General features: G+C 47.6%; 8 protein-coding genes across 8 annotated transcripts; 4 read left to right on the top strand and 4 right to left on the bottom strand.

Annotated features, from left to right (window-relative positions):
* Positions 1 to 673: 673 nt before the first annotated feature.
* Positions 674 to 3,252, bottom strand: FOMMEDRAFT_123415 (HlyIII-domain-containing protein). The gene is made up of 8 exons (XM_007266845.1): positions 3,074 to 3,252; positions 2,905 to 3,001; positions 1,867 to 2,835; positions 1,738 to 1,802; positions 1,490 to 1,685; positions 1,416 to 1,439; positions 1,211 to 1,361; positions 674 to 1,147 (listed from the first exon to the last, which is right to left on the bottom strand). The coding sequence occupies exons 3-8, from the start codon at positions 2,787 to 2,789 to the stop codon at positions 818 to 820; spliced, it is 1,689 nt and encodes a 562-aa protein (XP_007266907.1). The 5' UTR covers positions 2,790 to 2,835; positions 2,905 to 3,001; positions 3,074 to 3,252; the 3' UTR covers positions 674 to 817.
* A 168-nt stretch (positions 3,253 to 3,420) lies between these two features.
* Positions 3,421 to 4,651, top strand: FOMMEDRAFT_123413 (peptidyl-tRNA hydrolase). The gene is made up of 5 exons (XM_007266844.1): positions 3,421 to 3,581; positions 3,639 to 3,714; positions 3,767 to 3,906; positions 3,980 to 4,527; positions 4,609 to 4,651. Exons 2-4 carry the CDS (start codon positions 3,656 to 3,658, stop codon positions 4,342 to 4,344), a joined length of 564 nt encoding a protein of 187 aa, XP_007266906.1. The 5' UTR covers positions 3,421 to 3,581; positions 3,639 to 3,655; the 3' UTR covers positions 4,345 to 4,527; positions 4,609 to 4,651.
* A 274-nt stretch (positions 4,652 to 4,925) lies between these two features.
* On the top strand, positions 4,926 to 8,751 carry FOMMEDRAFT_28750 (glycoside hydrolase family 92 protein; the record flags this gene model as incomplete). The annotated part of the gene is made up of 21 exons (XM_007266843.1): positions 4,926 to 5,097; positions 5,161 to 5,179; positions 5,229 to 5,256; positions 5,316 to 5,355; positions 5,405 to 5,479; positions 5,534 to 5,641; positions 5,804 to 6,026; positions 6,093 to 6,215; positions 6,283 to 6,619; positions 6,679 to 6,752; positions 6,805 to 6,814; positions 6,865 to 7,006; positions 7,079 to 7,241; positions 7,299 to 7,380; positions 7,434 to 7,520; positions 7,597 to 7,842; positions 7,903 to 7,938; positions 7,992 to 8,030; positions 8,091 to 8,175; positions 8,263 to 8,343; positions 8,417 to 8,751. 21 exons carry the CDS (start codon positions 4,926 to 4,928, stop codon positions 8,749 to 8,751), a joined length of 2,505 nt encoding a protein of 834 aa, XP_007266905.1.
* Positions 8,752 to 8,997: 246 nt separating this feature from the next.
* Positions 8,998 to 11,499, bottom strand: FOMMEDRAFT_140900 (uncharacterized protein). The gene is made up of 3 exons (XM_007266842.1): positions 9,772 to 11,499; positions 9,488 to 9,668; positions 8,998 to 9,398 (listed from the first exon to the last, which is right to left on the bottom strand). The coding sequence occupies exons 1-3, from the start codon at positions 11,459 to 11,461 to the stop codon at positions 9,335 to 9,337; spliced, it is 1,935 nt and encodes a 644-aa protein (XP_007266904.1). The 5' UTR covers positions 11,462 to 11,499; the 3' UTR covers positions 8,998 to 9,334.
* A 342-nt stretch (positions 11,500 to 11,841) lies between these two features.
* Positions 11,842 to 12,220, bottom strand: FOMMEDRAFT_85334 (uncharacterized protein; the record flags this gene model as incomplete). Its single annotated transcript, XM_007266841.1, has 2 exons — positions 11,842 to 12,087; positions 12,149 to 12,220. Coding segments are annotated over 2 exons (318 nt in total), but the record flags the coding sequence as incomplete, so codon positions are not given.
* Positions 12,221 to 13,469: 1,249 nt separating this feature from the next.
* FOMMEDRAFT_20360 (calcium-dependent phosphotriesterase) lies at positions 13,470 to 15,227 on the top strand. Its single transcript, XM_007266840.1, has 6 exons — positions 13,470 to 13,676; positions 13,747 to 14,222; positions 14,306 to 14,534; positions 14,608 to 14,795; positions 14,912 to 14,993; positions 15,060 to 15,227. Exons 1-6 carry the CDS (start codon positions 13,508 to 13,510, stop codon positions 15,095 to 15,097), a joined length of 1,182 nt encoding a protein of 393 aa, XP_007266902.1. The 5' UTR covers positions 13,470 to 13,507; the 3' UTR covers positions 15,098 to 15,227.
* On the bottom strand, positions 15,197 to 16,662 carry FOMMEDRAFT_28747 (uncharacterized protein; the record flags this gene model as incomplete). Its single annotated transcript, XM_007266839.1, has 5 exons — positions 15,197 to 15,255; positions 15,343 to 15,492; positions 15,601 to 15,712; positions 15,775 to 16,356; positions 16,435 to 16,662. 5 exons carry the CDS (start codon positions 16,660 to 16,662, stop codon positions 15,197 to 15,199), a joined length of 1,131 nt encoding a protein of 376 aa, XP_007266901.1.
* Positions 16,663 to 17,767: 1,105 nt separating this feature from the next.
* Positions 17,768 to 22,483, top strand: FOMMEDRAFT_108336 (uncharacterized protein). The gene is made up of 17 exons (XM_007266838.1): positions 17,768 to 17,997; positions 18,048 to 18,354; positions 18,417 to 18,787; positions 18,848 to 18,994; positions 19,077 to 19,280; positions 19,338 to 19,374; positions 19,428 to 19,667; positions 19,720 to 19,787; positions 19,836 to 19,968; positions 20,018 to 20,058; positions 20,134 to 20,235; positions 20,299 to 20,458; positions 20,517 to 20,799; positions 20,856 to 21,065; positions 21,155 to 21,248; positions 21,315 to 21,334; positions 21,415 to 22,483. The coding sequence occupies exons 1-17, from the start codon at positions 17,812 to 17,814 to the stop codon at positions 22,265 to 22,267; spliced, it is 3,456 nt and encodes a 1,151-aa protein (XP_007266900.1). The 5' UTR covers positions 17,768 to 17,811; the 3' UTR covers positions 22,268 to 22,483.
* Positions 22,484 to 22,578: the final 95 nt, after the last annotated feature.

The following is a 22,578-nucleotide window of genomic DNA, read 5'->3' as shown; positions in this document are numbered from 1 at the left end:
TCGTCTCTGAGTGGTTGTTGGTGATTAAGAACGAGACACAACTGTATATATGTACAGAAACGAGCTCCATTTCACTTATTTCACTTGTATTTTTGTATATTCGAATACAGTAGACCTTTAAGTAGTACACTGTAAGTAATAAATATTTTTACAGGCTGCCAGGAGTGTACGGCAGAGAGGTATGATTTGGCGACAATTCGCGCACGCGCATTGAGACTCAAAACGAAGGTTTGGCTTACAATAAGCGCTGCGGGAGCGCTTGCTGATCTTGATTAACTTCCGACAATCGAACTATTACTTAAAATTAAGAAGATCAAAAGAGATCTTCTTGATTTGATTTTTTCTTCGTCTTCTCGAAACTGTCAACATGCGATTTGATCGTATCTACTACATATGGTGCGTATTTAAACTCCGAACTAAAAAAAAGTGCACGCGCGGCACCTTAGGATTGCCGACCCCCATTCTTTGTCCTCCCAAATTAGTAATAGTACAGTCACACACACAAACTCTCATTAGCCGAACTTGAAATGATTACAGTAAAATGAATCTTCGTTGTGTCGTTCAATTGTAATTCGTAAGCCATCACATTTCAATGTTTTCATCTCAAGACGCCTCCCCCAAAGCACAAATTTAATGTATCTCTAACTTCTCTAGCATCTAGTCTAAAATGCCTCGCAGAAGAACCCTCGTAAACGCTCGTCGAAGTGTGCAAGAAGTGCAAGAAGTGCAAGAAGTGCAAGAAGTGCAAGAAGTGCAAGAAGAACAAGAACAAGAACCCGCAATGAAAGTGGCAGAAAAAGGAAGAATTTCAAATAAATCACACCACACACCCCTCACCATCAACACCAGCCCTCATCTCCACCATCCCCCACCGATGCTGATAAATAGCCAACACAATAAACGCATGCCAAATCGCATGCGAGCCACCACCAAGCCAGTCTGTCCAGTGGGCAATCCCCTTGCTATACACGAACCGTTCTGGCACGTGCGTGACATAGAAGACAAGACCGATGATGTAGGAAAGGAACGACGGGGCGATGGGCCGGATGAAGGAAACCATCGATGAAAAACTGTACATGTAGGTCAGGTGGGCCATAGGCGCAAGCGCTGTAAACGCCATCCCGAGGAAGAACACAACGCGCACGGGCTAAGAAGACATTCTAAGTATTTACTTTCCGAACAGAATCAAAGTAGCACGGAATAAGCTGACCTTGTACTTCCGGTCGTTGAACCACGCCATGAACGGGAACACGCTGCCTAAAATACCAGTCACCAGGCATAGCGATAGGTAGGCCATTACAATCTCCGAATGACATGAAAACCCGTAATAAACAACAGTGCCGACACTAGCACTGATTAGCCTGTACAAGCGAAGTGAACAATTATACGCCATGAAGAATCATTAGAATACTGACCATCCGATGCCGACATAGTCAACCCTACAAGTAATGTAAACATACACAAAGTCTTACAAGATCGGCCAACATACCTAGCACAAAGCTCCATACCTACGCGATGCGCGCAGCCCGACATGGTGTGCCAAACCACGCTTAGGAGCAGACAGAGCATGGCGAAGCCTGTATAGAATTTCTCTGGTCGGTCCAAGGGAACGGATGCATAGTTTAGAGACGGAATAAAATGCAATGCCGTGTGCAGAAGTGGTATCATATGCGTATGGATATTAACTGCAGAAAGTCATATTAAATACGTCATCGCCGATATCTCGAGCTAACTCACGAGTCTCGTTGTGTAAAGCAAATAACGAAAGGAGGATAATTGGCCATTTATGAAGAGGAATAAAACTGTAAAACGTAACAAAAACAATTAGAATATATATCCCTGACGTGGATATTCACGACTACATACCGATAGCCGCTGTCAACCCAAGGATTGTTCCTCCATTCTTTTGGTAAATCGACATATGACACAAGACGAGCACCATTATAAGACTTCTTAAGAGCCTCGGAATACTCTCGAGCTACCCTTTCGAAAGGACTATCATGACCATCAACACGATGAAGGACAGCCGGAACCATATCCGAAGACAACACTCTGTCCAACAACTCCGATAAAGTGCTAGTTGGGGGAAGTGAAGGAAGCACGTAATCGGAGCGAGCGCTCACGGCGGCCAAGTGAGCCTGTAACGAGTTCAAGTGCTGCGAGAGAACAGGCAAGTAACTCATTGGTTGACTCATATCAAGCGACATTTCGTACAGATGCGCTCGCACATCATGCAGTTTTGTCTGGACATCCGAGAGTGTAAAGTCCGGCATATGCGGACGCGGGAGATCCGGTAGGTGCGCACGAATATCGTCCAGGAGCACTTGATAGGAGAGGTCATGAAAATGGGTATGTAGTAGCTCTTCGAGTGCGGGTACATCGAACGGCAGGTCAGGAAGATGAGAGGAGACGTCGGAACGGATGCGTCGGAGCATCTCAAGAGTATCATGCGCCCAACTATGTGTTTCCCCTGTTACTAGCTGTTCTCCACTATTATCTAACGTTTCATTTTCCGAGTCCTCTAACGACAGGGTAATCGAGACAAGTCGTCGTTCGAGCTCGGCAAGGTGTGATAACACAAGTACGCGGACTGAAGCAAGGACAGGAGCGTGCGATGCCATTGAAAGGCTTGAAGTCGTTAATGAAGAAGATAGCGGATTGCATGAAGTCGATGCCGAACGAGGTCTTTGTTGTGTCGACTGGCGGTGCTTAGTAACTTCCACCCGGCGATGCAAGACATGTGCCTCCGTCTGGACGTGCACCACCTCTGAGACAGTGGTGTTCGACATCGCAAGTACAGACGTAAGGGTAGGTATTATCGTGGATAAAAGCTAGCTGGGAAGGAAATGTAAGCGTTGATATGATGTTACACGTGCACATGTCATGCAGGGGGATTGCACGCACGTTTACTACTACAAAACCCCTCTCTTATCGTGTGGAGCCAATGGAGATCGGCTTGTGGATAGCACCGCTCGCTGCGGAACTTAATGAGGAAAAGGTCCTGTAAAAATGCCAAACATGAATGGAATTATTGAATTGGTATTGTTGTTGGAGAAGAATGGAGGATGCGGACCTAAAGCAAAGTAAAACGAGTGGACTGTGGATGGCTCGGAGATCTGCTTCCGACGCAAATCTGAAAAGCACTCTTCCTGGCCAATTCTGCACATCAAGAGGCCTTCAAAAGGCCGAATATAAGGTACAGAGCAAAGTAAAGGAACGTTTTCGGATTTTACTTTGTGGGTGGGGAGCGGAAAACCTGGAGACTGACGTTCAGAATGGAACACTCGTCATCGCCTGAGGTGATATGGTCCAATTGGGAGTTGCAGTCCAGGTCACATGACTTTTCTTGCCGTCCTCGTTAGAACAGACAACAACTCGTTTTCCTTCATAACTTCACCTCGTTGTGGGTAGGCGCGTCAAGTCCGCGTCCGTTGAAGTACGAGTCGAGTTGAAGGCGGGAGGACAGCCTTCGCGACTGTGTCAGCACGAACAGTACAACGTGACCGCGGTCCCCTTGTGTACGCACTTCAGTCCAGAAATAGATCGTATTTCTTTTTATCTTTTTATTGCATAACTATCAGGTGAGTTCTGCCCTATTGCAAAGGAAAGGCAAGTGTTTTGATGTTTTGGCTTCGTAGCCCAGTTATTGCCGTGAATGCAGCGCATTCTACTAGTTGGAATCGGCAACATTACTCTTCCAAGGACACGGCATAGGTATTTTTAAAGCGTAATCTACATGGTCCATCCACGTGTTGAAACAAATCAGTGTAGGACATGTTATACTTGACTCAATTGCAGAGAGGCTTGGCTATAACTTACCCCTCAACGAGCAATTAGATGGATACCTTGGGGACGGCGTAACGAACATTAATAATAAGCCGACTCGTCTAGCCTTGTTCAAACCCAGTAAGTCATCACCTTTTACTTTACCCAATGTCTAGGGAGTTTAAGGAGCGCGTCTTAATAATGTTGTATTAAGGACCTGCAATGAATGTCCTGGGAAACGCCATTGGGAAAGCCTGTCGGGCGACTGTGCAGGATCCCAGATCGGTGATAGTCATCCAGGACACCATGTATCTCGAGCCTGGGCGCATGAAAGTAAAATACGGCGGACAGCCGGAGGGGCACCGAGGAATTCGGAGCGTCAGCAAATTCCTACACACCCAAGATTTCTTCAGACTTCAAGTGGGCATCGGCCGAACCGGCGACGCGAAGGAATACGTTCTGGGTCCACTCAGCTCGTATGAGAAAATGAACTACTCGGTGGATGGTAAGGGCATCGACGAGGCTTGGGCATGCATTGAAGATATTGCGAAGCGGATGGAGAAGCTACGAGGAATTTAGGGGATTTGATTTTATTCTCAACCGCGGAGCGCTGGGGAGCAGGACCAGAAGTGGCTGGCCCTGAGGTAGAGGCGTATTGTCTTCGATCTGGAGTGTTAATTACTGAAGCGGGACCGCCACAAACGGACCGCATTTGCCAGCGTCAGCGGGACGCGCTCGCGCTTCCTACGCTGCCGGGGTCATGTGAGTCGTTCTTAGCTCCTCTCATCACCTTCTCAACACTTATCGCATGTCCTATTTTTACACACACCCTCCTTATCCCAGCCTCTCCGCTGACGCACTACGCTTACAATTAAATCACTCATCACCGTATATATACCATACAGCATGTATTGCTTGCGCTTCGAATTCCATTTCGTATCACGCGAACATAGCAATCCACTGTTTTCTTCGCAGATCACTCTTCTTTGCTTCCTGGGGCCGCATGCTACACAAGCCCGTCATATCCGGCCTGGCCTGACTTTCGACTGGAAAAATAATGAGGATTCAAATTACGTCGACGCTCGTCAGCGTCTATAGGAAATACATAAAGCACGGCTTTGAGGGAAGCTCATGCCAGCAACACGGCGCTATCAAGCAATATGGGGCGCTTAGTGGCTCTGCTGTCTGTGTGCTTGACTCTGATCTGTCTGTCTTCTGTCTATGCTCAGCCATCTCCTAAGGTCCAACAAAGAATCTCTGCTGCAATCAAGGCTGCAGCGAACTCGACGAACATCGACTATACGGCTTTTGTAAACCCGTTCATTGGTACAGGTGAAGAAATTTCTGGTCTTGACTTTTCTGTTTGACTTTGAGTTCTAAATGAGTATTACCAAGATAATGATGGAGATGTTTGGTGAGCAATTTGTTGTTCTGTATGATGCACTGTTATTGATCTGGTTCAGCCCTGGAGCGTCTGTTCCTTTCGGCATGGTGCGTATGCAAGCATTACGGCTATGCATTATATTGAGTCCCGGTCATATTATAATTAGGCCAAATTCTCGACAGACTTGACCGGATACGCTCCAGCAGGTTAGCAGCATATCAACTACATATGCTGCACGGATTAACCAGAGATTAGGATATATCGTGGATCCAACTCAGAAAATCCGTGGGCTGAGTCCACTACATGACAGTGGAACAGGATCATCATTGGGTAAGTAATACTATTTACCTCTTGAATGACGGCTAAACCAGTTAACTATTGTAGGATCGTATGGTAACTTCGAGATCATGCCACTGTTATGTCCTAGAGGCTTCCACACCTGCACCACACTACTCACTGCCCGTGAACGGTTCCGGAAGAATAATACTGACGGTCCGTATCTGGGTCCTTTCATACTTTTCTTTGTACTTCACGTCATAACCACTATCGCTCGTACTGATTCGAACTATCTCCGCACTTCCTCCGACGCATCGCGCTATTAAATTTCCTGCAATGATAACGACCGCAACACGAAAAATTTACTTTAAAAAATAGATGCTTCTCCCGGATACTTCGCCCAAACACTCGATAACAATATCAAGATGGAAGCCACGTCAACCCGTCGCGCCGGCCTAGAACGCTTCACCTTCCCAAAAGGCAGCAAACCATACTTCGCACTCGACCTCGCAAATGACTTGCCTGCGAGCTTTGCGGGCGGTACGATGGATTTGGATCCTGAGAAAGGTCGTGTGACCATTGGTGGATTTTGGGGATCAAGGTGAATATGTTATTTTTTTTTCCTTTCTAAAATTAGGAGGAGTGTGTTTGGCTGGTTGACTGATAGGGATTACTTCGATAGTTTCGGACCACCTTCGTTTCATTATCAGGCTTTTGCGTGTTATGATCTTCTGAGTAATGCTAATGGGACGCAGAAGTTGGATGAATATGGCATGTGGACTGGTGACACGTACGATTTCTCCTATTGTAATTCACCGCCGATTATTAATATGAACGTATTCCGTTTTCTTGCATAGGTTCGGGCTCGACCAAAAAGCTCTCGGGGTGACGCACCTCAACCTTTCTATCGACCTAATCGGCGGAGCACCTTACCAATCCGGCGCACTATTCTCCTTCGCGAACAACACGCAAGACCCAATCATAATCCGAGTCGGAGTTTCGTTCGTCTCTGCAGACCAGGCATGTGCAAATGCCGAGTCTGAAGTCGGTGATGCGAGCTTTGAGGAGATCGTTTCGAGGTCGAAGGCACTTTGGCAGGATAAGCTGAGGAGGATTGAGATTGATGTTGCGAATACGCCACCGAATGTGACGGAGATGTTGTATTCGTCGCTTTATAGGTCGTTTTTGACACCGGTGCGTCCCTTCCGTCTGGGTATTTCATTATGAGTTGTCTAATGCATGAGTTTATGAAGAATAATGCCACGGGAGAAACGCAGGGACCGTTTGCTAATACGACCTCACCGTACTTCGATTCTCTTTATTGCAGGTATGTTCTATGTTGTCTATCACCATGACTTCGTGACTAAATGTTCTTACAGTTGGGATACGGTGAGTAACCTGTAGCCATCAAAACGGAAAGAAACTGACATCTACGCTAGTTCCGCACATTCTATCCATTAATGGCTCTGCATTCACCCGCCGACTTTGCCGAGATTGTCGAGAACTACATCGATGGATGGAGGAAAACGGGCTGGATGCCAGAATGCAGGTCGAACAATGTTCCAGGGTACACTCAAGGAGGTCTGTCCTCCCTTCAAAACTTGTTCTCTATTCTATTGTCTGTTCTCATTATGATTCGGTATCTCTACGCAGGCTCGGATGGCGACAACATCGTATCGCACTTCGCGATTACTTATCATAATGAAGCGGCACAGCTTGGTGTTGACATTAACGAGTTGTACTCGGCGTTGAAGACGGATGCGGAGGTAAATCCTCCAGAGTGGAACATACATGGTCGACAGGTCAATGTTTACAAGTGCGTTTTGCTCATTGCTCAGACCCTTTTCACAAGTATAATATTGACTTTGTGAAGGCAATACGGATACGTTCCGTATGCCGTGTTCGACCCTGCCAGTACTGGTCGGCAAACTCGTGAGGGCAGTCGAACTCTAGAAGTAAGGGAGAACATCTATTCGTTCTGATTTGTCTGCTAATTACATTACGACAGTATGCATTCAACGACTTCGGTGTACGACAGGTCGCTCTGCTACTCGGCAACAAAGCCGATGTCGAAACATACACCAACCGTTCTCTCGTGCGCCCGTCTTTGCTCTTCTATCCCTAACTGTTCTTTATCCACTTACGCACGCCCTCCCTTGTCATAAATATAGTTCTACCGAAATGTATGGGATCCAAACGTCCGAAGCGACGGCTTCAAAGGTTTCATGGAGAAACGGTTCCCCAACGGTACCTTCGTCGAACTTAACCCGATCGATTGTTCTCCGCAGGACAACACCAGCCGGCCGTGTTCGTTAACGGCGGATAACGAGAATGGTTTTTATGAGTCTTCGTCGTGGGAGTATTCGTTCTTCGTTCCACATGATACGGCGCATTTGATTGAGCTTATGGGAGGGAATGTGCGTTTTTATTTCGTCCTTCTATTTCGCAGGGGCTAACGGAATGGATTTTGTTCATAGGCTACGTTCGTGAAACGCCTCGACCACTTCTTCAGCGTAAGTCCGCACAGCGCCCATTACTTACATGTTTTCCTTACTCTCTTTTTCAGGCGGGTTACTTCGCAGCCGGGAACGAGCCATCCTTCCAGGTATACCTCACTCCTATCCTGAAATTTCTTCTTACTTACGATATGCCTCTGCCCGTTTAGACGCCTATTGGTTATCACTACGCTAATCAACCAGCCAAATCCGTCGACCAAGTCCGCAACGTAGTGTTCTCCAACTTCGACATCAGTGCGTTCCTTACCCTCTCCACCTTGCTTTCATTTTTTTTTCCTCGGTGAATGACTTACTGACTATGCTGATGTTTATCCTATGTAGCACCTGCTGGTTTACCTGGGAACGATGACCAAGCCGCCATGGCGACGCTTCTCATCTTCCACCTTCTCGGTTTGTACCCAGGTACGCTCCTCCTCCCAAACAAAGCTCCCTTAACATTCTCATTCTGACGCCTCTTGTACTGCACACACAACAGTCCCAAGCACATCCCAACTCCTAATCCTCTCCCCCTTCACACCAAAATACACAATCCACAACACATACCTCAACACCTCCACCACAGTCACAGTACACAACTTCTCCCCTCACTCCATCCAACACACCATCCCCAAGGGTGTCCCCGCATACGTCTCCAACGTCACTGTAAACGGTAAACCGACGGAATCGAGATGTCATTTTGATTTTTATGATACGTTTAGGTTGGGAGGGGAGATTGAGATTATGTTGAGTGCTGATAGGGATGGAGTGGATAGTTGTGCGGGGAGGTTGCCGGAGTCGATTTCGACGGGTGGGTTTGCTAGTGTTAGGTAAGATGAGATGGGCAGTACTGGTTGGTGGTGAGGAGACGAATGAGTGCTATATGTATGTGTTGAACGAAAGAGCGTGGACAATAGGGATAATTAGCAATTCCTTCCTTTTCTTGTATTAAATATGGACGAAATGAGTTATATCTCGAACTCTGAGCCTTTATTTAAGGAAGTGTAATTCGAATGAAGACAACACATTGCAGAGCTAATTAAACACCTATCTACATGACAAAGCAGACAAATAACAAATGACCTAACAAATATGAACAATATCTCCTCATTCCCCCTCCTTAGAACTGTACAACAGCACACTATTTCACAGTTCATTTTTCTTTTCCCACTTTTTTCACCCCATTAACGTCAACTCCAGTACACTCACAAGCCCAGGGAAAATGTTGAAAGACATGAGATATATATAGATGCATTGCAGGAATTGGGTTGCGCCCGAGTTATAAATGAATTGGATCCCTGGTGAATAAATGAATTGAGTTGGATGTTTGTGGTATTCCAAAGCGAGAGAGAGAGACAGAAGACAGTATGCATGGTTGTGAAAAGCAAATTCAGCCAAGTCCGCGAGACGTCGACGCCTACCCTCTCGAACGCGAAGTAATGATGATAAGCCCCGGTCTAATCTTGAAGTTGAACCGCGTACTACCGAACCAAACGTCAATAACTCACTCGCATCCAAAAAAAAGACCACAAACGCAAAAGAAAGAAAAAAGGAAAGAGAAAAAACGTACTTCTCCAAATCCTCCATCAAATGAAACGTTGAGTCCTTCCCAGACCGTAACTCATCATCATCATGTCGAACAAGTACGTTCAACCTCCTTTGATGTTTCTTCTCTACAAGCTTCCACGCTTCTTGGATACGGGAATTTGCGGTTTCGCGATCGAGGTCGCGGACGTCTACTGTTGAGTCGTCTAAAGAAATTAATCAATAAGGACAAAAATATTAGTTATTAGTTATTTAGGGGAAAATCTCTAATGGTCATGGAAAGTTCGGGTTAATGTATAGTGTACTTACCGAAAGACTCAGAGATATACCCCGGAGGCCCAGGTACCTCACCAACCGGCATCGACGGTTGCATCTCCGAGGAAGGGGGTGGTAATACTTCCCATCCTTCCTGTTCCTCATGATGAAGAGGCAGTTGAGGTCTCGGACCCGCAGGTGACCTTGACCTCGACCTCGATCCTGACCGCCTCGAGGCAGATCCCTCCCGCGGAGCCCATAACCGCGCAGACTCCGGTGACTCCTCTAGATACTCGACAGGATTCTGCTGAGGTTGAGTAGAATCGTGTGGGGCGATAGGAACGTTGAGGATCCTTGAGAGTCGTGAGGGTCCTCCATTCGCATGATCATGTTCTGCATTTTCGTTGGGAACCCTTTGATACTCTTGACCTTGAGGTGTTGGAGGAGGGAAGTATGCTGCTGACTCAGGGAGCGGCATAGCGGTAGATAAGTCCGGTGTAGGTTCGGAAGGTGGGATGACTTGTGGTGAGTAGCCTTCATAACTGGCATATCCTCCATGTCCAACATATCCACCATGAGCACCATGCCCAGCATATCCTCCTTGATCGCTATGACCAGTATATCCTCCATATCCACCATGACCACCATACTCACCATGACCACCGTAGCCGTTTGGTGGTGATACTTCCGGTTCGGGGAAACTTGGCGGTGGCGGATGAGGCTCAACGCCATACGCTCCAGGTCCCGGTCCTGGTCTTAACGAAGGAGGGATGGGAGGGAACTCAACAGGCGGATGACTAGTCGCGCGCGGAGTTAAACTACTACCATCCTCTTGAGACATCGACGAAGGAATTCTTTGTCGTTCCTCAGGCATAGATACGCCAGGACGACCCGAAACATTACCTCCTGGGATATGTAGAGGCGGTAGAATAGAAGTTGGCATTTGTACACGCGTATGAGACGACCCACTCGTTGTTGAGGGTTCCATGTACAAGTCGTCCAACCCATCTCCATTGCCGTTTTCATTTGCTGATGCGGAGGGAGGTACGGATTCATCATCTCCCTCTCCCTCAGGTAGAGGGTACCCTGTATCCGTAGTGAGTTCATCCGCATCGACGTCGCTACTCTGCGACTGCGTAATCGAGCTCTCATCAAACGTCACACTACGCGTAGTGGCGCTTCCTGATGGGAGGCGTGGTGTAGGACGAGGACGAATAATCGGTATCGGACGTTGAGAAGCTCGAACTTGAGATGGCCGAATCGTAACTGAAGTGCCCGTGTCAGTAGCTGACCTCCCAGTCCGTCTCGACGATGCAGTCGTCTTAGACCCAACATCACTCCTCTCATCTTCATCCGAGTAAGAAGAATAATCATCCCCAATCCCAAGAAACGGCACCAACTCCCCAACCTCCCTCACCAACTCCCTCGTATTCTCCTCCCCAACAACCTCATACCACAAATCCGGTCCAAAATCCGCAAGCACAACTCCCAACCCACAACTCAAAACCGCCATAACACTCCCTTCAAACCCTCCATACATCTTATGATCAAATACCATCCCAGTGACGAGGATGACGAGAGTAAGTGGTTCGAGGAGTGCATTTGCAATCCATGCGCGGTGAATTAGAAACCCGTTTGAGAGGCCGACGAGGACGGCACCTAAGCCGGGATTTGAGTCTGCGAAGAGGATGTTGGCGAGGATACGCCCTGTTACGCCGAGGGCGATTGTCACCTCTGCACTCATCTATTTTAATGAGTCTGAGGGTCAACTGCGGGTCGTGCTATGCGTGTAGCAGGGAAAAGCATGGCACACGGAACGAACGATCAACGGTGTACAAACAATCACTATTTGCCTCCGTCAAGCAACACTCTGAACTCTCAAATGTTGTATAATTACAATATTCATATAATATTGTACATCTACTATACACAGTCCGGAAAAAAAAAGTAAAAAGTAAAATATAGGAGAAAAGTAAATATCGATCTATGTAGGGCGAGCCTCTCACATCGACTTCGCCTCTTTTTTCGCCTGTGCAACTTGTGCAAGCCGTTGACTCCTTAACGTCACATTCGCATTCTGCGCGCCCTTCTTGCTCGATCCGCTAGTAGTCCCTGCGGCAGGTGCTATGACAGACTGTGAGATCGATAGTCGAGTTTCGTCTGAAGCGAAGCCTGGGATACGGATGTTGTGGTTTCGTTCTGATATTCGTTCGCTTTGTTAGCAATAATTTGGAAGGTGCTGGGCGAAGGCTCACCAAGATGAAGTTGAAGATCCCGGACCTCCAAAGAGTCTCCTCCTCGGTGTTTTGCTAGTCGGCAGCCAAAGTTGGTCACAGAGTCGATGAACTCGTCTGCAATGTCTAGCAATAGCTGATAATGACAACGAACAAGGAGTCAGTTACAGTCGGGAATTCAGCATGAGGTGACGTACATCTTCAACGTCAGGCTCGACCTTGACATTCGGATCAATGCTAAAAACAAGGTCCTGTATAGACCGTCGCAAACTCTGATCATTCGGCGTATTCTTCCGTCTACTCGAAGTATCCGAACTCAACACACTCGAATCATCCGTTCGAGCAATTTGTGCGGGCGTTCCTGTATGGTATCTCCTTAGATATCTTTTCCCTCACAGAATGTATTCCACAATGGCAATCAGTACGCACCAGAAACCCGCCCACTCGCAAACCCCCCACTCATCGTCGGCCGTCCAGTAGCAGCAGGGAAAGGCTGCGGACCAGGGTTCGTAACGTTAAGCGTCGCACTAATCGGATACCCGTTTCCCGGTGTGGCCGTAAGCGTAGTAACAGTACCTGGTGCAGGTGAAGAAGTCTTAAAGGCGGCCGCTCCCGCAGGCGCCATCGGGTTCATCACAGGTGCCGTTTGTGTTAGTTGCGGTTGCATCGGCTGCTGTATCGGGTAGCGGAAGTAGCAGTAGGACATTGTTGGTTAGTTAGTTGGAACAAAGAGATGAAAACCACAAAGCAAGAGAGAAAGACACGCCTTTGTTGAAGATGTTGTGGCCGTTGCTGGGCCTGCTTGTGGTTGGGTGGCTGTGGTATCCTTAGGGGCCGTAGCAGGTGAGCCTGTATTCCCAGCAGCGAATTGCTTCAACTAAAAGGTACAACAAAAAGCAAAGAGAGAAGGGCTCAGCATTTAGCATTCAAATATCAATGTTCTGAGCCATCCAAAAGCACACAAAGAAATGACATAATAACATAAATAACACGCACCTGGTCGATCTGCGTCTGCGACAACCTTCCCTGTCTCGCCAACTCGCTAATCTGATCCATATTGGCAATGAGGAGCTGAGCGATTTTATCATGCTGGAGGCTCTCGCCCGTGGATGTTTTGAACGCGGACGAGAGGGCAGCTATGATGTTTGCTTTGGAGGTAGAGGAAGAGGAGGAAGAGGCATTGGGATTGGTACTAGTGTTTGTGGTTTGGAGAGAAGGTTGTGCTGACGCACTGGCTTGAGGTTGAGGTTGAGTTGGTTGTTGCGGTGCTTGTTGCGCCTGTTGAGGCGGCTGGGGCTGTTGTTGTTGCTGACCTTCGTTGTTGGTCGACATGTTTCGACACGCAACGGGTCAAATGGCAAGAGTGAGGATAACCACACACTATCACTTGTTGCGTGCGATGCTCTCTGCACGTGACTCAAAAGCAACAGACGCTTGTGCGAATTGAATTACTTTTATAAATTATAATTTATTTATTATAGTCTGGTCATGATGCTAGCGAGTGAAAGCAGCCGAGCAGACGTGTCTCTTACTTTGGCCTCCATCATCATTAAGAAATGGCGGGTCGCGTTCTGTTGACTGTTCTCGTCGGGTTCGCAGCCGTCCTGAGCGGCTTATACCGTCTCAGCATTAAACCCAAGCTTGAATTCTTCGGGGAGGGACGTGTTGTCCAGCCTGTTGGGAATACGAAATGCAAGAGTTATCCAGAGGCACAGGCATGCGAGAGTACGTTCATCCTACCCTATTTCGTTCACAACCCACTTGGATTTTGGTTAATTTCTTCGCCGTTTATTAGAAATCGTCGTACACCACCCAACAGGTCATGTCTACATGGCCTGTTCAACCTTCCAAAGCCGTCCTCACTGGCTCCCCGGAACAAACCGCCTCAACGCAACCGGCAAGTCCTCATCAGACTACGTAGCAGTCTTCGACCCCTCCACCTCCAAAATCACCCGTCTCCGCGCTGAGATGTATAAATACCCTCGTGGACTCAGCTTACACGGCATGGACGTCGTCTCCTCTAAGCAACACCCTTCTGAGTTGTTTATCTATTTGGTGAATCATCGAGAACCATTCGCACCTGCTGACGCGAACGAAGTCGGTGCGGACTCGGTTATCGAGGTGTTTAGTACGACTCCTGGATCGGATGAAATGCGGTTCGTTGCTACGTGGAAGGATCCTGTTATTGCTACGCCGAATGATATCGTTGCTACCGGGGATGATATGAGTTTCTATTTTACGAATGATCATGGGTCCATTAAAACTGGTTTGGTGCGTTTACTTTTACTTCTTTCCATTTAGATCCGTAGCATATACAGACGTTCTTACGACAAAACTTTTCGAATGCAAAATAGGCAAGAAGACTCAATATCGACGCCTTCCTCGGCCTAGGCTGGTCAAACGTAGCCTATTGCCACGCAACAGACGGCTGCAAAGTCGCTGCTGACAACCTCATCGGTGCGAACGGAATCACACGAGGCAAGGACGGCACGTACTACGTCGCGAGCTCTAAATCAGGACGCATATACGTACTTGAGCAACAAGCGGATAATAAACTCGTATTGACGGATGAGATTCCTGTCGGCAAGTTACTTCTCCATCCTACTCACTTTCGTTGAGTGAGGATTGACTAATGATATGTTTCATGAATGTATAGACCGCCCAGTCGACAACCTCTCCGTCGACCAAACCGGAGCCGTCTGGGGCGCAGGCCTAGTAAACACTCTCCACCTCGTCAACGTCCATTTCGAAAACCCCTCAATCAAGTCACCCTCCTCTGCACTCCGCATTACGCTCAACGAAGGGGATAGCAGTTACTTTGGTGAGAAATACAAAGTCGAAAAGGTTCGTTCGTATCTTTTCTCTGGCCTTCCTTTCTCTTCTTTCTCTTCTTTCTCTTCTTTTTTTTTATTCGATGATTGGCAACACACTGAAATTTCTTTTCTTTTCTCATAATTCAGGTTTTCGAAGATGATGGTGAGATTGCGTCTGGTTCTACATCAGTCGCTTACGACGCGAAGCGTAAGAAGTTGTACTTGCATGGTATGCGTCTCAGTCTTCGGGCCATTACATACCTTTTCCTTACTGACATTCAATGCACCCCTTCAGGACTCGCCGCACCGCATTTAACAGTTTGCGACATCTGAATCAAAAATCCGGCATTCTTGGAAGACACAGATAGATTTATTGCATTCGCATACAATTCATGTACATTATGTTATTACTATCCAACAAAAAGGCAACAATCAGAATTCGCTCCAATCTTGCGTTGATCCCTCGTCACAGTTTTGGGCGGGTTTCATCACTTACAGTTTTTTTCGACAAATGAGTCAAACACAAAAATTATATTGAAAAACAGACAATCCGGTAATAATCTACGGTAAATACACACTAAAATCCGCCTCTGGAATCACACAATTCAACTCCTTCTGAAGCTCTCTCCTTAACTGTCTTAAAACACTCAACGCCTCAACGAATTCAGGCTCCGTGAAAGGCGTGTAGAAGTCTGCCAGTCTCGAAATGAGGTGGTACGCTTCTAATACTAGCAAAATTGAATCAGGATTTTGCGATTGCTCCGATTTTGAATTTGGTGTTGCTTGTAGTTGTGCTTGTAATTGTGGTTGGACTTGGGTTTGAGTCCGAGCTTTACCTACAGCCTTTCGATTATTGCTGTTCGAGGCTTTGAATAAGGATTTGTTGGATTTGGGAGTGTGGTAGAGGAGTTTCTTCTTTTCGGAGAAGAAACTCCTGATTCGTTCTAGCTAAGAGAAAACGAAATTTAAGAAAAACGTTTATAGGTGAGCGAGCGGAGCTTCCGACTTACTCGCACTCTTTGCTCTGGAGTTATCACCTTCTGCACATTAACAGTTCCACTAAACCGCTTAATATCCTCACTAAAGATCTCAACAATATCATTCGGGAAGAGCATCACGCCATTTGAGGACCAAACGATACTATGTATCACCTGCACCATAATATTCCGAGGATCCATCGGACGTCCATCAGACAATGCAGAAGAAGGCCCACTCCATGTAGGGCGAGGAAGCTTAGGAAGAGCATGAAGCATACTCAAGAGTGTCTTTGCATTAGCAAACGCAGGACGAGTTTGAGCTAATGTTTGGAGGTACAGGTCGATTCGTGCGTAGATATTCCATGCGTCTATGAGTTTCTCGAGAAGCTCGAGCCATTGGCTGGCTGCTGCGGAGAGAGCTGTGAGTTTCGCTTCGTGAGAGTTGGTCACGGTGGTGGTGGCTGAGGCTGAGGCTGAGGCTCTTGCCTCAGCCTTGCACCATTCTTGGAAGTGTCTTTCACAGCATGTTGGTCCGTTTTCGGAGTCTGTGTCGGAGTCTTCTCCTTCCCCTGGACAGTGTTCGTAGAAACCGTTGTCAGACAGGAACTGCTTCATCTGAAAAGTAGAAACGGAATGTGAATTGCTCGTCATTTATATCTAGCACATAGGAAATTCGAGGTATAGTATACATACCTGTTGGATATCCTCTGGCGAGAATTCGTTATCCCCCTTGGCTATCTCAATCATCTCATCCAGGTTCCGAGCGAGGATACTAGCGACTTCTTCGTCCGATGCTTCGTCTTGAAGGAGCTCGGAGGCAGCTGCACGGATCATAGCTATTATGTCCCACGTTCGATTATTCGCTGGTTCGGCTACCGAAGAGTCTTGCTGACGCTGCTCCTGACATGTAGGTACAGGCATGATGGAGGAGTGCAGAGGGCCTGTGGTTGAAAAGCAGGCATTTTATTGAAAATTGCGTTTGGTGGCCGTGGTTGAAGCCTGAAGGTAGAGTTGTGTGGCCAAAGAATGATCGAATATACTCACGTGATATATAGTGCAGGCATTGATCTCGGAAGCAAATTCCGCGTAACGGTAGACGTCATAATACTTAGACATGGCGGAGGCTTTAGCACAGCACCGTAGGCATCCCAGACGGGCGAACCAAAACGGAGGCGGCCACAGGCACTACAAAAGTATTGATAATAGTAATACTTAGGATGGGTATTTGAGGCAAGGTTGTGTAAATTTGGAATTTCCAGACTTGCAGACCACGTGCCTTGTTCTTGGACCGCAAACACGTTGTCTGCACGCGTACCGCTTGTCTCAAACTTGACTTACACAGGTATGTAAAAGGTAGAACAAGCGGAAGTCTATATCGTACTGAGCAGAAATTAGATATGTCAGCAAAGTCAGGAGAATCCAAACCGCTGCCATTCGGCGACACAATGCATGACCTTGCTGTGCTCCGGGCATCCGATCTAGACCTGGCTGCATTCTTACCAGCTGCTTCTGACCAGGAAATGAAGGAGAAGCAGGATATGAGCGCCAACAATATTAGTACAAGTAATCCTAGCGCTGTATCCACAGGTGACTCAGAACGCGATCGATTAGTCGCAAAGTCTTTTGATTATGTTCGTGAAGGCAGGACGGCAATTAGAATGCTCCACCGTGGAGACGTAGACGTACAGGGCAACAGAGTAGACAAAGTGCGTAGTAGACTAGAGGAGATCCTGGACGGATTGGCTGGCGGGGACAACCGTTCGTAACTACGTACATAGTTATTTCGTCTTGCCTGCTCCTTGTTATCAAAGAGGCTGTCTTTTGTGTCGGTTCAAGACGTAAGACACGCTTGGCGAGTGATGAAAGAAGAAAAAGAACGAAAAATTGTGGCAAAAAATGTGATCCGCTTAGTGCGTGCTATGCTATAAGAGTTGTCCGGCACGAGGCAGTTCACTCCTTGCTCACGACTTTCACGACCTCCGTGTACGATTTGGATTAGATCCCCTACTCTCGACAGCCTCTACACCCTTTGAGCTCGTCCTGTCTTCGCAGACAGCGGCGACGACGATAATGGCTGCTGAAAATGCTATTCTTGTGGCACTCTTCGCTATCCGCCTTTCTTTCGTTGTCTTGTTGCTCGCCACATCTTTGTCTCTTCTCGCTGTTAAGCCTCAGCAAACACCCGGGTCATCTTCTCCTATCGTATCAGTTGTCGTCTCGGTGACTACACCGCGCCGTTCTCTTATCATTTCACTGGTGAGTTTCATATGACTTGCACAGCTTGTCGTTGCTAAGTACCATTACAGTGCTCACTCGTCGCGTTGACCTATTTCCTTGACGGTTTTGCATTGGTGCTTCATTCAGTATTGAGTAAAACTTGGCAAGGAACGCCGTCTCATGGATCATGGATTGCTCAATGGAGTGGATTGGAGGTCGAAACAATAGGTGGATTGCTAGCATCGGGCCTACTAGTCATACTTGGAGTCTGGAAAGAGACGAAAGGTGCTGCAGTATGGACGATGAAACGACCGAAGTTCTGGACTGCACTGGCTCTGGTCGGGACAATTGTTGAGGTCGTGCTGCTTGTCTTAACAGTGGAATTCCGCAGCAAATGTACGTATATCACCCTACTTTACCGAGTTATGCATTGATCTGACTTGAATATCTTATCCCAGCACGCATAGGTATTCCAGAGTCTCCCCGTTATCAGATTAATTTCCCAGCATTGCTGCACACATTGTTCCCGGTGTTCCGCCTTCTCGTTCTCATTCCACTATACGCGGCGTTGTCTTTCCCGCGTGTGAGGTATGTTCCATTATCCGAAGTTCATCAGACGAATGGAGGTGCGGTCAGTGTTACGGAAGAAAATTCGGCTCTACTCGCTCCGGCCGAGGAGGGCACACTAACTGGCCAGGGCCTTAATACGGGTACCCAAGGTCAATCGGCGTATGGTACCTTTGGGCCTTCTCGTTCGCTTGCACCGACTGCTACGGCAACGCCAAGGACACATACGCCTGCGCCTAGTGAAGCTCAGGATGTCCTTCAAGTGAGTGACATGTTCAAAGCCACATGCAGTTATATTGAGTCGTGTGACTTGCTTTTGAAGACTCTAAAGGCTCCTCCTTCTAAGGTCAAGGCCCAGACCGAAACGGCGAAGTTGGAAAACCCATCCTGGAGAGAGATGTATCGGCGAGTTAAGAGGCTGTCGCCATACCTTTGGCCCAAGAATAACGTCTGGCTTCAATTTCTTGCTGTAAACCAAATTTCTCTATTTTTTTATGAATGAATTACCACTTACCTTGGCTATTTATATTTTTTTCTACGTCATTCATTAGATGCTTTGCATGATTGTGCTTGCCATCGGACGCGTCGTTAATGTCGCCGTTCCACTCACTCTTGGAGGCCTTGTCGATCTACTTGAGAAGCAGTTTGGACTGGGACCGGGGACACCACCGCGACGTTCATTCTGGCCTTACCTTCTCGCGTATGTGGGCCTCCGCTTTTTGCAAGGAAGCGGTGGATTAGGTGCCCTACGTGATGTGCGTTACATGAAATGGTTTACTTATGCTCGAATGAACTAATTTCCTGTACTATAGACCTTATGGGCACCAGTTATGCAATATTCCGACAGAGGTGAGTTGGTAATGTGAGATATCTTGCCCTTTAGTTCTAAACACCATACATAGAGATGTCCCAGATGTCTTTCAACCATCTTCTTTCTCTTTCGCTCTCCTTCCATATGCGCCGCAAGACGGGTGAAATCCTTCGGATACTCGACCGAGGCGCCTCTATCAACCGCGTTTTCGAACTCATGCTCTTCAACATTCTCCCGACTTTCATTGATATTATCCTAGCACTGGGTGTTTTTGTCTGGGAGTTTGACTGGGAGCTTGCATTCGTAGTCGCATTCGTTATGGCCAGTTACGGTAAGCGGTATCGTTTCAATTGCCGACAAATTGTTGCTTACCTGCTTTATAGTTTCTGCGAGCATCGCACTCACTTCCTGGCGTACACGCATCAGGAGGCAGATGAATGACAAGGACATCGTACGCATTCATGAATAAAATGGTGACTTTAGGCTCATGTCATGTTAGATCACACGAGGCATACACACAGATTGTCTCTTGAACTATGAAACAGTTAAGTATTTCGGAGGAGAAGCCTTTGAGAACGAGCGTTACGCCAATGCAATCAAAGACTTTCAATCACTGGAGTACCGCGTGATTTGTACGTGCTATGCATCTCAGTGACATTAATATACTGAAACCCCATACAGTATCCCTCAACCTTCTCAATCTGATCCAGAACTTATTAATGGTACGCATCGGGTGCAATACAGAAGTAGTGCATGTGCTTATTTATTACCATGATCCCTATGCCATTTTCCCACAGACAATTGGGTTCTTGGTTGGAGGTATGATTGTAGCGCTCCGTGTGACCAATGGCCTTTCTTCTCCTAGCGAATTTGTTGTCTTTGTAATCTACCTTACGCAGGTGAGCCATAAAGCTTAATTCGCCAAATTTCTGGCCCATAATAGACCCTATTTTTGTCGCCAGCTATACGGTCCTCTCAATCAGCTGGGCTTCATATACAGGCAAATCAACACGAGTCTGGTTGACACTGAGCGTCTTTTGAAGCTCCTGGATGAGCCGACCGAAGTTAACGATAAACCTGGTGCCCCTGATTTGATCGTTGACAACGGAGAGATTGAATTCGGTAAGCACATGAAAGTTGCTCGATGGGAAGATCTCAGTCTTATTTTTATTGGATCAAGACAATGTGTCCTTCTCTTACGACGACCGGACCACCGCACTCAATGGAGTGTCTTTCAGGGTACCTAAGGGTGCTTCGGTCGCTCTCGTGGGCGAGTCTGGGTCTGGGAAATCGACTGTTCTCCGCCTCCTGTATCGCTTCTACGACCTGAAAGAGGGTCAGGGAAGGATTCTTATTGACGGACAGGACATCCGTGATGTCACTCAACTTTCGCTCCGTAAGGCTATTGGTGTTGTCCCACAAGATTCCGTCCTATTCAATGCAAGCATTGCGTACAACATTGGGTGAGGATGAGAATACTGCATACAAGGTCCGGCCCGCTAACTGTAACGTGTGTCAGGTACGGCAAGTTTGACGCGTCTCGTGAGGAGATCGAGGCTGCTGCAAAGGCCGCTCAAATGCACGACAGGATAATGACCTTCCCCGACGGGTATGATACGAAGGTCGGTGAACGCGGCGTTCGCCTGAGCGGAGGCGAGAAGCAGCGTGTGGCTATTGCTCGAACTCTTCTCAAGAATCCGCCAATCCTATTGCTTGACGAGGCGACGAGGTAAGATTAAGGTTCTCGGGATTGTGCTTTTCGCGAACACCCTTTGCCCGATAGACAACAACTGATGGGTTGTCGTCTTGTCCATATAGCGCGTTAGATACGTCAACAGAAAAGGACATCCAGAAGGCATTGCAAAACCTTGTTCAAGGCCGATCGTCCCTGTCCATAGCCCATCGCCTCTCGGTATGTGCACCCGAGTTCCTATATCCGCGCTATTTCTGAAGTTTATCACACATGACCATCTCCTAGACCATTGCATCGGCGGATGTGTACGTAAATCTCTCCGTCTCGTCTTCCTCTGGTTTAGTGTTTAATAAAGCTTATACTCATTCCTTCTTCCATCTTTTAGGATTCTGGTGCTCAAAAATGGACAGATCGTGGAACAAGGTAGTCATCGAGAATTGCTTGAGATGAGCGGCGTCTTCGCTACTATGTGGGCCGACCAAATTCGTGCTGAGGATCCGCAATTCGTAACTCTTGAGGGTAAAAAGGAGATCTCTGGGTACAATGTGGAGCAACCTGATAAAGGCACCGACGCAGAGGTACCGAAGTCTAGTGAACCTCAAGAAGATGTCGCTGGGTCCGCTGCGGTGTCTGAGGTTAACATTAAAGAAGCCACTGCTCCTTCCGCTATTGATGGTCAGGTGAAAGAAAAGCAGCCTAAGACGTTCGCTGCAGTCGCGGCCTCAGAGCCTGCTACAGATGCACCTGTTGTTCATAACCAATCCGAGCCTTCTACATCATCCGGTGCCCCTGTACAGTTCCCAAGTTCCGAGGCTCCTGTCGCATTCCCCAGCGGACCAGTCTCATTCCCATCGACGGGTGAGACTGAGGCGCAATCGGACTTGGCGACGTCCCCAGGTCCGACGGGAGTCACGTTTGATAACAGCGTCCGAGATTCACCACGGAGCGGGACGCCCGACCCGGCAGATCCTAAGAGGAAGCGAACTGCTTCTCAGAATTTCCAGCGCTTCGCCCGCAGAGTTTCGCTCGTAGGGCGGCGTCAGGGTTCAGTCCCAGCTGTCCAAGGATCACCGCTCAAGGATGATAAGAAGGGACGTGATTCAAGGGACGAAGGCAGCGAACGCGGTGATGGCAGTGGGAGTGTGCGCGGGGAAGGAGAAAGTCCTGCTGCGAGTGTTCAGGAGGGCAGGAAGATGCGGGATAAGCTCAAGAAGCGACTGTCGATGGGCAAGTCGTAGACGCCGAGTTTGACGGACACTTTGACTTGGATTCCATATCATGCTTGAATTCTAATATACAGTTTCGTTTACGACCGTGATGACCGTTTTTTTCTCTCCCTCTCATTTCTTCCAAATTTACTCACATCTCTTTTTTCATCTACGATTTCTGTCCTTTTTCCTGCTCTATCTGTATCTAGCTGAGACATGCATACCGTTGACTGTTTTCCCACTTGCAACGAATGGAGTTTTTTGATACGTCTTGCGGATGAGCCATAAACGGCAGCTGAACGCGGACCAATTGAATTTAAACTGAGTTTGCGCGTCGGAAT

Source organism: Fomitiporia mediterranea, assembly GCF_000271605.1.
Source record: "Fomitiporia mediterranea MF3/22 unplaced genomic scaffold FOMMEscaffold_6, whole genome shotgun sequence".
NCBI classification, from domain to species: Eukaryota; Fungi; Basidiomycota; class Agaricomycetes; order Hymenochaetales; family Hymenochaetaceae; genus Fomitiporia; species Fomitiporia mediterranea.
Note: the sequence above shows the minus strand (reverse complement) of the source record. Positions and strands in the feature narration are given on the sequence as shown.